General features: G+C 30.3%; 2 protein-coding genes across 2 annotated transcripts; both read right to left on the bottom strand.

Annotated features, from left to right (window-relative positions):
* Positions 1-234: 234 nt before the first annotated feature.
* Positions 235-4862, bottom strand: LOC132713700 (uncharacterized). The gene is made up of 6 exons (XM_060696375.1): positions 4696-4862; positions 4103-4234; positions 3679-3897; positions 2477-2866; positions 1186-1377; positions 235-892 (listed from the first exon to the last, which is right to left on the bottom strand). Exons 1-6 carry the CDS (start codon positions 4826-4828, stop codon positions 714-716), a joined length of 1245 nt encoding a protein of 414 aa, XP_060552358.1. The 5' UTR covers positions 4829-4862; the 3' UTR covers positions 235-713.
* Positions 4863-9260: 4398 nt separating this feature from the next.
* Positions 9261-15636, bottom strand: LOC132713699 (ATP-binding cassette sub-family C member 4-like). The gene is made up of 8 exons (XM_060696374.1): positions 15378-15636; positions 14988-15088; positions 14472-14657; positions 13911-14066; positions 13421-13510; positions 12817-12989; positions 12392-12497; positions 9261-11999 (listed from the first exon to the last, which is right to left on the bottom strand). The coding sequence occupies exons 1-8, from the start codon at positions 15526-15528 to the stop codon at positions 11691-11693; spliced, it is 1272 nt and encodes a 423-aa protein (XP_060552357.1). The 5' UTR covers positions 15529-15636; the 3' UTR covers positions 9261-11690.
* Positions 15637-15871: the final 235 nt, after the last annotated feature.

Here is a 15871-nt window from a genome sequence, read left to right as displayed (position 1 = left end):
TCCTCCACCAGAAAAGCTGGAACGTCGCGATATGGCCTATAATATGTCGATGTGACGAACAACCCGAAAACGAACAAAACTTGCTAAGGGCATACACACGCAATTTCCGTAGGCTTATACACAATAGACTTGCTGTGCTTTAAATTTTGACATCTGTTTATTGTACGTTAAATTGGTTTAGTATCAAATTAAAAAATGCAAAATTAAGTAAGAATTAACAACACAATAAGCATGTAATTGTTCAAATTTATTGATAATATAGCGCGTTTAAAGCACCACGTTATTACACGTCTTATTACATGCTGTGTATAATGATTAGTACTGTACAAGTTTTCTTTCACAAATATTTGTTTCAATAGAAACAAAAACATAACATAGTTTTTTTGGCCTTCTACAGACTTTTTATTGTTATTGTGATAAATAAAAGATGTGAGAATGTAAGAAAGGTGAACAAGTCAGAGCAAATACAACAATGTTATTATGTCATCTTTTATTGCCAGACTATTTACCATATTTTCCCTGAACACATTATCCGCATTATACTTTTTTATGATGTTATCACTTACAAACATAAGTATGTTCAAAAGAATATACAAGCTATCTAATTCCTTAACTAATATCTAGATGCTCAGAATTTTTTTCATGGTCATATATGAAACGTTTCTTGTTCGATTTGTATTCTCTTTACATATCTATCTATTCATTAACATCATCTATTTGTTTCGCCTTCTTCTACTTATTTTAATTACTTTAACCTTCTTTTCCCTGTCCAAAACACGCTTTCCTTTTCCTTTCTTTCTTTTCCGTTTCTTCTTCTTAAGCTTCCTTTCCTTGTTCTTTTGCTTTCTAATACATTTGTCTCTCTTTTTTCCTGGCTTCTTTTTTAAACAACCTTCAAAGAATAGACAAAACAGATTATTATATCATTACGTACAAAAAAAACTCGCTCATGCATAGATGATATAAATTAACTTAAGTTATTTGTAAACATCACAATTTATACATTGAATTAAAGTATGTATGTAAATGTAGTAAAGTTAATGATATATCTTTCAATACTTTAAATACCTTAAAAGAAATTATTTTTAAAGTGTAAGCAGTATACAAATTACATTATATATTCTATATACGAGTAACATTACCACAGTCCGTACGAAATAGTGCAGTTTTAGGTAATATATTTACGTTTTGGTATTTGTTCGGTGGCAGGAGATGTTGTAGTGCACGGAGTCAAATCAGATTTCAAAGGTTCCTGCAACAAATCTACCGATGCAATCCCTTGGAAAGGATCTTGCACGCCACTCACTAGACTTACATTTCCAGGTTCCATGATTATCGCACATGCATCCTGAAAGCTCTGGTCATCTTTAGGTACAACTGTTTACAGAAAATGCATACGTGTCAAACTAATGCAAAGACATATATTTTTATATATTCATACACAAAATGTTACACAAGCAAATGTACATTTTCGAGATAACAATACTATGTGCGATCTAATATTGTAGATAAAAAAATGAAAATGAACAACAGTTGTTATTTATCAGCTTTTTTACTTCCGTGAAAAAAAAACTGTATTTCACGGCCGTGCATTCATTTTGTTGTGACACCATACAAGCATTGCATTATACAAACATAGCAAAGTTTGCTAAATAATTGGCACAATATAGGATGTGTCAGTGAAAAACAATAATAATGATCATTTAATGCAACAAGAAATAGTTGAGATAGATCATTAAGAAACATGAGATTTTCTTTTGCGATCATAAAATGCTAGAGAAAGGTGTATGTATGAAGATATTTATGGAAAGATTAGGTTAATAAAAAATATCGAAATTATTTTCCCGACGTTTTATAGAAAATATTACGTGTGTCATTGCTACACCTATAACGTGTTTATTATTCCTTTTTACATGCATGCGTGCAAAAATAATAAATTATTTTGTTTGGCTAAATGAAATGAAAACAAGAAGGTGCCCCTAGTAACAGCAGGACAGTATGACAGAGGGATAAATAAAGGGAATTCTACATACTCCTAAGTGGTCTAGGGCATAAAAACAACATCAACTTTTTCCAATGTTGATATCTTGATTTTTCCCAACTACAAATGCATACCTACTCATGCTGAGCAACAGTCCTGTAAATGTGCATGACTCTAGATTTAGAAATTGCAAAAGTATAGTAAAGTGCAAGAAATCTAAAAAACTGAAATAATACACACGCAAACGTGTAGCCCCACGTGCACAATTTACGTTCTTTTAAAGTTTGTTGACTCTAGTTCAAGCACTTGTACAGGTATATGATATGGCAACTAACATGAAACGGACGGGCGAAAAAGGGCAAATCTATATGCCAACCCCCCCTCTTACAATGTGGGCATAAAAATACTGAATAAATTTCTCTAATATTTGATTACGGAATTATGGTCTGAATAAAATATATTAGTACATCAAAATGTTAAGTAATATTAACTTACATTTGAAACAAAGTAGAAAACCACTGACGATTTTCATAAAGTACTTCTCTCCTACACTAAAAACAAATAAAGTTTCGTTTCCCTCTGAGAATTGGAAAGATTTTTTAGAATTGGCATTTTCTGGCTTGCCATTGTTTATAATTATTAGGCTATCGTTATTACGAAAGTCAACGCTATGAACGGCTACAAGGAGCTTTTGTCCTTTTGGCCAGTACAGTTTCACAGAACACTTTCTTTCAGGTGATAAATTTAACAAAGGATAATGTGCGTTGCTTCTGATGATACCGCCTGAGTCGGAAAATCCTTGTCTTTTGTCACATGATTCATCACTGTATCCAACACTTCTAAACTTGCTACAGATGTCGATTAGATAAGTTTTAGGCTCTATATCTAAAAAAGAAGAAATAAAATCAACGTAAACATGTATAGCACTCCGTGATAAAACTGACAAATCATAATAACAGTTGTTTCATTATTATTCTGACAGACGACATTCCTCAACATTGTTATAAACTAGTGTAGCGCACACACTTTTTCGACATACGGATACGCCCATTGCAGTGAGGTTTCAGTACAATATTTTTTTCGCACCTTAACAAATGGAACATATGAACCTTAATGTGATTTTCGAATACATATCATCAATAGTAGGATATTACGTAATCGTGCACCTGCAAAATGCTCCCAATCTTTGTCGACAAACGTTCGAAGTTTTACTGTCTGGTTTGAGCTTGAAAACTGGATACATTTTACTTGGGAGTCCGAGTGGGAGCATTTAGGATATAAACTTTATGCCGTTTTCAGGACTTAATTAGGCAGTAAAATTTTTGTTTCCTTGATTATATCAAGTACTTAAAACAATCTTTGGTGCGCTATAGTATATTTTGATATTTTAACAATTTCTTAGAATAAAAACATATCATACCTTCGAGCCGAAGGGATGTTTTTACATATAAGAACACAGTCCAATTGGGAGTATTTTGCAGGTGCGAGATGATACCATTGATCATTATTGATTATTATTCTTCCGGATCTTTTGGAAAATCGTTCCACTTGTTTACCAGGCCTCCATTCTCATTCTCAATAAAAATATATTTACATTTGAGCGCATCTGACATGAAATCTTATTGAAACGTCTGTAAGTACATGCTTAAATATTATTACCGTAAAAAGTTAATTATAGCTATTTGTAGATATTAAACCTGATCCCGGTGTCTTGAAGTAGCCGTAGCCAACTAGGAAATCGGTTGGTTTGAAACACTCAAAACTGACCGCCATAAAAGTTGGTCTTTTGCCAATGCAACCTCCGACAAAATACTGGCTAAAGATCCGTTCGGTTGGCCAGAGGATATAACAGCTTTTGCGCCAGTGACAACCAAGGAAGTTCGCTTTTGATGGAAGCGTCATTCCAATACATTGCCCTACGAAAAAAGCGGAGAAATGTCAGAGATTGCTTTGTGATTACTTGCTTTAAAGAGACGGTTATACACTTTATTTAACATATAATATTTAATGGTATATATACTAGTAGCCAGACATTGAGAAATAGTTAATCTTTGAATTAATGTATAAACAGGAAATGCTCTATTTACAAGCGGTTGTGCTATTTGTATAAAGATATCTTACCATCTTGTTGCCAACATCTCCCTGTGCCAGATTCGAATGAAATGTGGGAAATATAACCTCCGTGACAATCTAGTAGTGCCGATCTATGTTTATCAGCAGCTTCAACACATGTGGTAGAAGTAACGTTTTCATCTATATAGACAAAGGAAAAAAAAATTATTGCAGAAGCTCTTCAAATATACTGGTTATATATTTCTTTGCCATTTAAACAATAAAATAATTTGTTTCTGGGGATGAATCATTTAATTTTATATCAGGCTTTTAATGACTTTGCTATTGGTACTTTAAATGTCTCATATCAAATATCCAGTTACATTTATTGTTATAACACTACTCTTTGTTCATTTAAAATTCATTAACATTTTTGTCTCATATATCAGTATTATTCTTTAGCACTGTTATCATTTTCAACATCTTAATTAAAATTAAAAAACAAAGTCAACAACAAAGTTTTACTGAATAAAAACTAGTCAATTTCAGCGTTTTTCGTAAAATGTTAAAAATTAAATTGCGAAGTATAAATGTACAATAAATGAAGTATAAGATGAAAGAGAAATAAATCAGTCTTTGAGCAAGAAAAATACATTTCTTACCTAAAGTATGCACTAATGTAAGGAGTGCACATATATAAATCCAGCGTAACATTTTCTCCAACACTTCAGACTGATTCAAAGCCAGAAACCAAGAACACCGGTACCATTTTAAATACCAAAAAAAAAATCGCATATAAAATCAACTTTGCAGCTGCCAAAGAAATGTCAGTGAACTAGATTTGAGAGTTTTATAGGCTTCTTCATTATGTTAGAAATAAATAAAACGCCGCAGATATATAAAACATGCAACAAAACTATTTGATTTTTTTTAATCGTCTGAGAATTGTTTTCAAACCAATTATCTTCATTTTTTTTCTTCCTTTCTTTTAGTTCGTTGTATATAGTTCAAATTAATTAATTACTTAATTAATTAATTATGTTATATTAATTAATTAATTAATTTATTTATTTATTTATTTATTTATTGAGTAATTAATTATATTAATTAATTGATTAATTACACTATATAATCATATATACACCTACCTCAACATCAGTCTAAAATTGTATATTATAACGTGAAACGACTATTTCTGTAAGTTAATTAATTTATAAATGTTCAATCATTCAATTAATTAATTAAAAACTATATTTTTTATTACTTTAAGTCTATAACCGCAGTATCTTATATTTATATACTTGTGTCTATAATATTGTATATGTTTTACCTTTAAAAGGAATATAATGCCTTGATTAAACTCACATTTTTTGCAGACTCGTTACATCAACGTTAATTAGCCAATCAGAACAGAGCTTTTATTAACGGTATATTATACTTGTTGATTGAAGCAGAGATTGTATTGTAGGAAAAGAAGTTTTTTTATCTAAAGTTTACACTAATGTGCACTAATGTAAGGAGTGTACATATATAAATACAGCGTAACATTTGTTAAAAATGTACAACTAATTATGTAGTAATCTGGAAACAAAGTGATCCCTCGGAAGCATTAATCACAACAAAATTACATGAAAATTGCAGACTCGGAATGAGTGAGTCTGACATGAGGGATAACGAATAAGTGCAACATCCCTCACGCCCCTAACACTAGCTTTAGCGGTACTCAATTCTCAACTCTAACACTTTTATTACTATTCGATGAGTGTGTAATTTGCGCATTTATCTATCATGATCAATTCTGCAAAATGTCTTCACCTTAATGAAATAACAATATCAAGTATTCTAGAGTACAGGTTCATTTTTTTAAGTTGTTTTAATCAGAGATGTATATAACCGAAAAGGAGCATTGAAATATCAAAAAGTAAAAAAAAGGCATTTTGTAGCAAGTAAAACTTAATGGATGTACATTTGATCCTTATATATTTTACATCATTTAAATCGTTTGTCTTTTGCTGCATGTTAAAATATTGGTAACTTTCCATGCCTTTCACTTAGAAAAACATAGCAGAACATACCCAATGAGCCAGTTTTTTCTCATATGAATAGTTTTGTAACAATAATTAATAAGTAGTTCTCTAAAAATGTATGTATCGTTTGTTTAAATGGTAACTGTAAATGTTTTACCTGTAGCCAGCCATAGATACATGCCCAAACTTTCAGAAAATGTATTATTTTCCTGATTTTGATATCTGGTTAATAAATTGTACTTGCTACAAGTTTTAAGTTTAGCAAGCACGCGTGATATCTTTACTGGCTAGGAAGTTGCCTATCTCTGTTATCTATGTCTGTGCTTTAATGTTAATTCTAGATATTTTTATAAGTAATGTTTTTGTAAAGATCTATTTCGTTCTGTTTGTTTCAAAAAGATAAATCGGTAAATATCACTGTATAGTATAGTTTCAATACACATGTAATATCTGCTTCTACCTACAACTGAAAGGAAAAACAAATACGTTGTCAGTGAAAATCAAATCGTTAAGTTGTGTCGATTTTTTTTTGCAGACGATCTTAATGTTATAGAATTTGATATTATTGGAAATGTGTTAAAGGCTAACGACTTAAATTCAATAATGATAATATTATAACATCACGTGGTAAAATTTCTGAAAGTGCATTGGTTATATTTTATTGACATAAAATGAGATATAATAAGAACGTATCGTTATCCACTTTGAAAGAAATAAATAACGAGAATACTAAGCGATTCCTGTGTCAGTTGTTTATTAGCTTTTTTTAAGTGTTAATCCTATTGCTGGTGTTTTGTGTATGTGCGTGTGTGTGTGTGTCCGTGTGCGTGTTCATTTTGTTCCTTTCTTTTGTATATAGTTTTGTGCTTTTTGTTAGCGGATAGGGCCAAACAGGCGTATGATTCCAAATTGATATCATTTATTTGATTTTATGGCATAAACATGTTTGCCTAGTGCTTGAAAACAATGCCTTTAAACAGCGTAAATAATTTTGAAAGGGATAACATTTAAAGAAAACACAATAAATATTCAAATCATCCAAAAATATATGCTCAACAGTGCGAAGATGATCTCCTTTTAGTCACGTTTAGTGCTTGGTAATGAAAATAAACTATCCGTTAAAATTTACAATTAATTTTTAAATCAGTTTTGCACTGAGTTTCAATAGATAGATAAAATTAAAGATATTCTCGTAGATGTAGGAAAATTTGACATTTGCCAAAACCAGCACGTCTAAGTACATAAAATGACCAAGAAAAATTGTAAAACTAAATTTTAATAAAACAATTAGAACAGCGTTGGTATAATGAAATGCAAACGTCAGATAATGGTATAATCTACAGCTCATTAAAACACTTTAAAATACAAGAAATGTTTCAACATACTCCCAAAGATAGCTACATAATTTTACTAAGATTTCGTACATATAACAATAGTTTACGAATTAAAACAGCACGTTGGGGACGGGGAATCGCTTTTCTAGATAGCACGTGTAGGCTCTGTTACTCTGGAGCTAGTAGCAACATTATTTACTTAATACAGAAAGAAATTTCTCTCTTTATAGCAAATTAATATTTTAGATACCGTCTATTGTTTTGCGATAATATCATCAAGTAGAAATAAAATTACTCTTTCTAATTTAAGTAAATTTTCCAGCATCATTATGTCTAAATTTAACTAGCATACGTTCCGCCATAGAGGAAAAGAGCGGCGTTGTGCTATAAGTTGAAACGACAAAGTACCTTTTTTCTCTCTCTCAAAATGACCGTGTTATCACACGACAACACTTACTACAATTACCATGTATACTTTTATATTAATCACCTTTGTCTGGCAAAACTTTTCCAATGTAGGTAACCCCAAAACACTTTCCTTCAGCAAGGAATTAATTAATAATAAATGCTACACTAACTTATGAATTACATTCTTTTCCGTCGTAAAATATGCATGTATTGAAATAATAATTTTCACGTGCATGAACAAACAACTATCCTAACCTGAACGAACTGAATTATTTGGTAGAAGCCATTTTATTTGATCCCAATAGTGTATAGTAAAACATACATTATATTTGCGCAAGAACTCGCTGGTATTGTACAACAACATTGACCTGGCACTCTTGCATTTGACCCTGTTGTCGGTATATTCCGTAAACGTTACGATCTACCTATAAATCAATATGAATGTAAATATCGAATTGATAAAATTGTGTAAATTAAAAATCAATCTTAGCGCAGTTGGTAAAGGAGGTTTCACTTCACTTGAAGAATTTAGACGAATTCTGGTAGGTTCGAATCCTATTACTGCAACTTATTTTTTATATTTAAAATTGCCATTCTCTCAAAACTATTGCAAATCTTTTATTTGTGTGTACCAACAGTGTAGTATTTATAATAATTGCCTTTATAGCGCGTATGCGCTAAAGCATAAACGATTTCATAATGTCACAAAAAGAACCGTTGAAAGATACTGTTATAAATAAAATTTATGATACTGTTATCAAATAAAAAATATAACTGTGTATAAAAACACCACTTAAAAGGTTTTCTTAAACTAGGTGTAGTAAAACTATTTCGAATTAATTCTTGCGAGTAAATTAAAAAAAATCATAATGGGGTGTTGGTAAAGGATCGAACCATAGACCTTCAGATCGGTAGTCCGACATCTATACCAATATACCACACCTCACTGACGAGTGAAGTTAGCAAATATATTGATATATTCGATAGATACTGGTCAGTGTTTATTCAAATGACCTTTACGAAAGTTAATGAAGTGCCAGGTCAATGTTGTTGGACAATAGTGATAAATTATTGATTACATCATTATTGTTGATTTGTAAATGTGCTTCGCCTATCGACTTTAGAATACACGGGCGTACCTTCAAGTCTCATTATTTGAGAACGCTTTTCTTCTTTAATAAATATTTAATTTAACCAATGAATTTTAATTGTCTCATATTAAACGAATATATACGTTAAGCCTACATAAAAGCACACATTATTGATGTTTGGATTTTAAAGTAATTGAAATGTTATGCATGATATACTTGAAGTCTTAATGTAGCTTGCTGATCATATTTGTCTTCTGTATATGATACTATACATAATTTATACATGTATTTATGTATCAGTGTACATTTAATGGTTATCAATAAAATAATATAGAATGGAGACCCGTTATTGCGCAATTGTTTATTTTATTGTTTACATACATGTACAATAACATCGTGATGATTTCAAAATCATATGATATAAACTTTTACTTTAATTGTTTGTTGTTGTTTTCTAATAATATAGCAATAACATTGATACTTTTCCTTGTATTTGTATATCATAAAACTATATCATCAGATGAATACTGTGCGTATTAAATCTTAGTTGAATGCTCCCCCACCCCATTAAACATCTTTATCATTAAATGTCATTGAACCATCACGCTATTTTAAATCGGAACACTATTCATCGACTGGCAGATACAGTGCTATCGGAAGTGTGTTAATCATATTGTTTCTGGATATAGTATGCCCCTATGCTTTTTTTGCCATGAACCTTTGGAGGAAATAAAAAAAACTCTGTTCTGTTCTATTCCGTTCTGATTATCATCTAAAAATCTTAATTAAGACTATCAAAGGTCCATTTTGATATATTTGCTTCTGTCATTTCACAATATCATATTACAACTCACACTATTTATTATCTAAAGCAGATAGGATATTTTTTGTTTGTTTGAGATAGTGTTTTTCTTTACCTGGATAATATTGGAATCCTTAAGTTTCCAAAAATACGTTCCTAGGGCTTATTCGTATTTTTTTCTTTTCTATTTGATTTAAAAAGCAAATTAGTCGTTCAGTATTACTCAATTGTTCAATACACATTGAGTTTATTTGTTATTAACTGGCTTTTTGCAAAGTGTATTATTATGTTATTTTGGATCATAGCACAGTTAACGTCAAAGTGTCCCTTATTACAGTTGTATTGTGTGTTACTCAGTCATTAACTTGTGCTTTTTTAAAACGCTAAGGTATAACCAAATAACTTAAGTGGGAATCTTGATCATTAAAATGTGTGTTTCTTACCCTAAGTATATGTATTGTAGGTTTAAAGTCTACAATCCATGTTTTGTGTCTTCTTTTGATACAGGAAAAGTCATTTCCATGAAATAAAAGTTGTTTTATTATATATAATAAGCTCTTACCACTCCTTACGATTGAACTATCTTATAAATATGTATGTATAGTCCTATTTGCATTGACGGTCTGTATTTAAATAAAACAATGGTATTGTTAATATCTCCTACTCGTATGAAACTTTAGACAGTCTGTAATATTTGTTCGTGTTCTATATCAAAATGTTAACTTTTAATCTAGACAAATTTATAAATCATTATTATATTCGTATTATTCAAAAATAAATGAAATGTGAAACAACAAATTTACTAAAAAAGGATTTTAATCACTTAGTTAAAACTATCATTACTATACACTCTCTAAGACACACAAGTACATAAGTCCGATAATTATTAATTTAGTGTTTCCTTGTTAAATATATACATTGCATACATTGAAAACAGTGTTATTGATTTCCGGTTACAAACAAAATTCCACATGTTCTCAAGTGTTAAGCTAATGCCTTTAAATATTAATTATTTTCATATTAATGAACAATGCTTAAAACTGTCTGATATCAAGCAATAATCCTGTAAATAACTATCAAAATGCTGAAAATGCAAGCGTATGAATTGTTAAATATCAAAGCAGGAAATTGTAATTGTTAAACAATGCATTTGCTCCAAAAGGGTTATATGATTTTGTTCATAATGTTGAATTATATACCCGAAGATTACAACGCGTGAATAAAAGGAATATTGCACTTTTTTGTCGGTCGTCTTAGATTCTTACAAACGGCAAATATGAATTATTACTTGCTTGTTATTACATGACACTTTAAAAACATATTTTCCGACTGAAGTAAAGGTAAAATCTCTTTAATTTTACACATAGAAATACTGAAACTATGACATGTTAATGTTTGCGTGACGTTCTAAGAATTGTGTTTAAGACAATATAAAATACTTTTGAGAATTGTCTCATCTATGGAATGATATGAGATAGAGTCTTCATATTTTAGGCTTTAGTATGTTTCAATTGATGAACATAAACCTATTTTAATAATGATTAAAAATGTCATTTAACTTATTTTCCTGTAGCATATATGAAACAGATACGAAGAAGGAAAAAGGAAAGGCAGACAAAATCTTCAGTATCTTAAACTTAAGATGTATTACGTAAACCATTAAATACTGAAATGTTCGCATATACTTTTGATTCAACAATCATCGTAATGCTCATTACATTTATTTCAAATAGTGCAAATTCTATCATATTAAATAATGTGTCAATTGTTGAAAATGCACAGGCTTCACAGATTTTGAATCAAACATCTTTACATTATATGTGTTTTTTATTGCATGACATAATCTACATTAAATTTATTTGAAAACCTTTGTTAGCATTCAAACATGTCAACAATAAAATTTCATTAATAATGTCTATATATATTTGCTAATCTAAACTAAGTCTTAAATATCTGAAACAGCCCTGTAGTTGTAAGACACTCCACAGTGTTCATTTAATCAGTAACATCTTGAACTTTTTTTATTTCAAGAACTTCGTTTTTTTTGTTGGCTTCCTCATTTATGACAGTGATATTGCATTCCCGATGCGTACGTTTATACAAGACGCTTTCCGCATTAACATTATCAAAACCATCTGATATAGGCAGACGTTCGTGTTGTCTCTCATATGCTTCCTTAGCAATTTTCTTAAGACTCGATGCCATCATTTTTCCAGTTTCCTCAACCATCTTCAGTAAACTACAATCTTTGTCCTGGAGAAGCAGGTAAGGTTCACCAAATGTACCCTGTCCTTCCTCAAGAACCTTGTTTAAACATCAAATTAATCATTTAAATTATGTAAAGCTATAATTGACAAATCAAACAATAAGATTATAAAAACTGTGTGGTCCTTTTTTCCTGTTTTATTGGTCATATCTGAGGAAAACGAAAGAATATTTAACACTAATAAATCATGTAAAATTAAAATGAAAAGTTCCCAAACAAAATAATTAGCTACCATGTTTAGTAGGTGAAGCGATAATTTAGTGCATTTATAATTAACACTAAATTTCAAAATATTATACTGTAATATTTTATACAGGTCCATGTAAAAGCACTTTTATTGGCCAGATTGGCATATTCTGAATACAGAATCATACAGATTAATACAAAGAATCTCACATAAGCACTACCAAATCAGAAAAAACAACCATACCAAAATTCTGTTTAAATCCATAACTGTTTGCAATCTATGAGCAATAGTAAGAACTGTACTGTTTTTAAATTTCTGTTTAATCACACTTTGAATTTTAGCATCCGTCCTGAAATGAATAATAATCTTAAAGAAGTGAACATTAAAATAGACAAGTAACAATAGGTTAACTTTCGTCACTCTATTGATGTCATTTCCAAAAGAAACCTTTCACAATTATGAACATTTATATACTTATTAAGTAAATGTAATTGTGTATCCTGCCATATTTTGATATTGAGATATTTATAAAGTGACTCTGTTAATGTAAAAATGCAATATTTACAATATTGACCTTTAATCTTTGTTAGTTTTTGAAAACAATATGTTTCATTATATGTAGGTAAATAATGAGCTGCAAATGATGAACAAGAATAATTATAAAATACTGGTAATCAACATAGGCTGTAGCTTCATCAATAATGACTATTTTCCTATTCAGCAAAAGAACTCGTGATAGGCAAATGAGCTGGCGTTGTCCAACACTAAAATTACTACCACCTTCAGCAACTTTAAAATCCAGATGTTCCTTTAACTGTTCAATCTCTTCTTTCAGCTGCACCTAGTAACAAAATTATGGCTGTCTTTATAGGAACTGTCTTATAAATCATTATGTCATTAAAACTACTTTTAAACTAACATGACCTTGTACAATAGCTCTCCTGTCCTGCTTTTCTCAATATCATTTTGTTATTCCGAAATATCAAGAGATCGTTACAACACAAGAAAATTCTACATATCATATAACATAATCATGTTCACACACAAATACAAATAGCGCTCTATTAAACATCACACGCAATAAAGCCTTATTGGCTAATATTTATCCAAAAATAAAGAAAATGAACAAAAAAAACTAAAGAAATGAATCAGGCACAGTTATTTAAAGAAGACACCTAATTTGCATAATCTAGATTAACGAAAAAGGAAAAAAAGAAAATAAAAAAATATTTTATTAAGGATATTAAAAGGTAATTATTAACAGAACAAAACCTCGTTAAGTGCATTCCAAATCTCCTCATCTTGATAACGTCTAAATGGATCTATATTTCTCCTCAACGATCCCGTGAACAGAACAGGATCCTTGAAATAGTTAATAAAGAATTTTAATTCTTACACCGATATTTGGCAGTTCAAAGGCCGTACAATAGATGCATTTTAAAATAATATCCTTTTAAAATGAATATATGTCTAAATAATGACTGTACAGTCGCTTACTTTCAAACACTGGATCATTTTTTATTTTCACTTTTGTTTGGAAAACTTAATTGTTTCTTCAAACGCTCTATTCTAATATCAGTGCTTCATTATTTGATTGTGAAAGATGATTTCACTGCTTATTGGTTATTAGTTTGTAAAAGTGAAGAATAAACAGAAAATGAAATCGATATTTATATATATATATCAAGCATATGCAAACGCTTGTTTACTGCTGAAATATGTGTTATTAATTATCATGAAGTATGTCAATTATTATACACACCTGTGGGACAATGGCAATCTGCTGTCTCAATGTATGAAGCTCTATTTCTCTAATGTCCTTATCGTCTATCAAAATCTGACCTTCTGATTCTACTAAGCGGAATAACATTGTGATCAAAGAACTTTTGCCGGCTCCGGTTCTGCCAACAATTCCTACCTACAACATTTTATAATAGAATTAAAGAGATATATAGCTCGTTTGTATGATAGTACATAAGAAAGCAGTTGATATGACAAAGTTGTAACGTAAGATTTAGGTTACCTCTTTTTAATGTTGCATGCTATGTTGCCCCCATTGTGATTATAAAGTGGAGAAATATTTATTTACCTTTATCAAAAATAGTTCATTACAATGTAGTGTTTGATATAGAATACCAATAATTTTTGTTGCTCTCAGTTCATTCCTGTACCATAATTATTCCGAATTCTAGCAAACGTAAGAATAAACAAATCATTTTCTGATAAGTATGTTATGTTATAAAAGTGTATCTGTTTTGTCTTTTTAGAACATATTGACCCCGGGTTATTCATGTACCTGTCTAAAAATACGACTAAAACTCACCTTTTCCTTTTCTGTGATGGTGAAATTTAAGTCTTTAAAAACGGGCTGTTCGGTTCCGGGATATTTGAGACTTGCCCGTACAAATGATATTACACCATTCTTTGGCCATTCAGGAGGAAGAGCTTTCCCAGTGGTACATTCAGGCGTAAGTTTAATGTATTCTAAAATGCTTTCAACCGAAACCATCTGCAACGCATTTAAAAGACAATTTTATATATATGATGTCAATATACTCGAACTCGAACCCTTGACACTTGTGAACGAAATTCTTGTGTAATTCAAAAAACTACAAGGTTTCTGACTTGAACATTTCTTCTTCAATGATATGTTCATTTTATTGTTATTTATTAGTAGTGTACTTTACTGAAATTGCACATTCATTATCTAACTTTATATTGCCTTGTTCTTATCAAAACATGTTCTTTGCCTGTGAATTTATCTAATAAAAATCCCTGTTTTGCCACTGAGGAACATAATGATATGTTTAATAAATAAATAAATTAATGATAAGATTACCTGGTTCGCTACATTTGCACTCTGTCGCACACACCATTGAAATAAAGCCATTAAAGACATAGCATATGTAACAGAAAGACCCACATAACCAGCATTCAGTCCTAAAAAATAGAATTAAAATATTTTTGATTTTGTACAGAAACAAAATGTACTGTAACAGTAATTTATATTGTGTATTGATATCCAATACTAAACTTTTGTGAGTCACTTATCTATTTAGATTTTTTACCAATTAAATTATTTGAAAATGTTATCTTAGTAAGAAATGGGTTGAAGTTTTGTTTTCTCCGATAGTATATGTGTAGAAATTGAATTTCCCGTCATAATGTTTTTATTTCGTGTTCACCTAACCTTTTTAATATGTGAAACATGAGTAAAATGTAAACTTACCATCACTCTGCGCAAAACATAAGAATGATACTGCGATTACAAAAATGGCACAAAGAAGGTCAAGTCTTATTGCAAACCAGCATTCAGATGTCAGAGAAAGTGATGTGGCCTTGGTATGTTCATCTTGGAATCTATCATACAGATCAATCATGTTTCTTTCTGCTTGACATGCCCGAATTGTGTAGACTCCATCTTGTGAAGAAGTAGCATGACCTTTTACGGGGCTTAAAGCTAAAATATATCATTATTAAGTGTACCATAATCATGATTTAAAATTGTACAAAACACTGTGTTTTTGGTTTGATTGTTATATAAATGTAATTTGTGTTTTGTTTGCTCTATGCTCACACTTTATAATTATATCCGACATTGTAGCACTGTTTGACATTTTGGTAACTTGGAAACGGTATCCAATTGCAATATTTGCATAACGTTTGGGTTCTGGTTTTCTTTCATGTATTAAATGCAGTATGAATTACATGTAACTACAAATG

Source organism: Ruditapes philippinarum, unplaced genomic scaffold, assembly GCF_026571515.1.
Source record: "Ruditapes philippinarum isolate M1 unplaced genomic scaffold, ASM2657151v2 ctg4458_1_1_1_1, whole genome shotgun sequence".
NCBI lineage: Eukaryota > Metazoa > Mollusca > Bivalvia > Venerida > Veneridae > Ruditapes > Ruditapes philippinarum.
The sequence above is the reverse complement of the archived record's forward strand: the minus strand, read 5'-3'. Positions and strand labels throughout refer to the sequence as shown.

Bases quoted from the DNA above. Each gene is read 5' to 3' on its own strand.
- LOC132713700 (XM_060696375.1), bottom strand. From the start codon at position 4,828: ATGCGATTTTTTTTTTGGTATTTAAAATGGTACCGGTGTTCTTGGTTT. The intron at 3,898-4,102 runs GTAAGATATCTT...CTTTTTTCGTAG, and splicing joins GAGATGTTGGCAACAAGATG to GGCAATGTATTGGAATGACG. The intron at 893-1,185 runs GTAAATATATTA...TATTCTTTGAAG, and splicing joins CACCGAACAAATACCAAAAC to GTTGTTTAAAAAAGAAGCCA.
- LOC132713699 (XM_060696374.1), bottom strand. From the start codon at position 15,528: ATGATTGATCTGTATGATAGATTCCAAGATGAACATACCAAGGCCACA. The intron at 14,658-14,987 runs GTAATCTTATCA...AATGCGTTGCAG, and splicing joins GTGCAAATGTAGCGAACCAG to ATGGTTTCGGTTGAAAGCAT. The intron at 13,511-13,910 runs GTGTGTATAATA...AACTATTTCAAG, and splicing joins AGATTGCCATTGTCCCACAG to GATCCTGTTCTGTTCACGGG.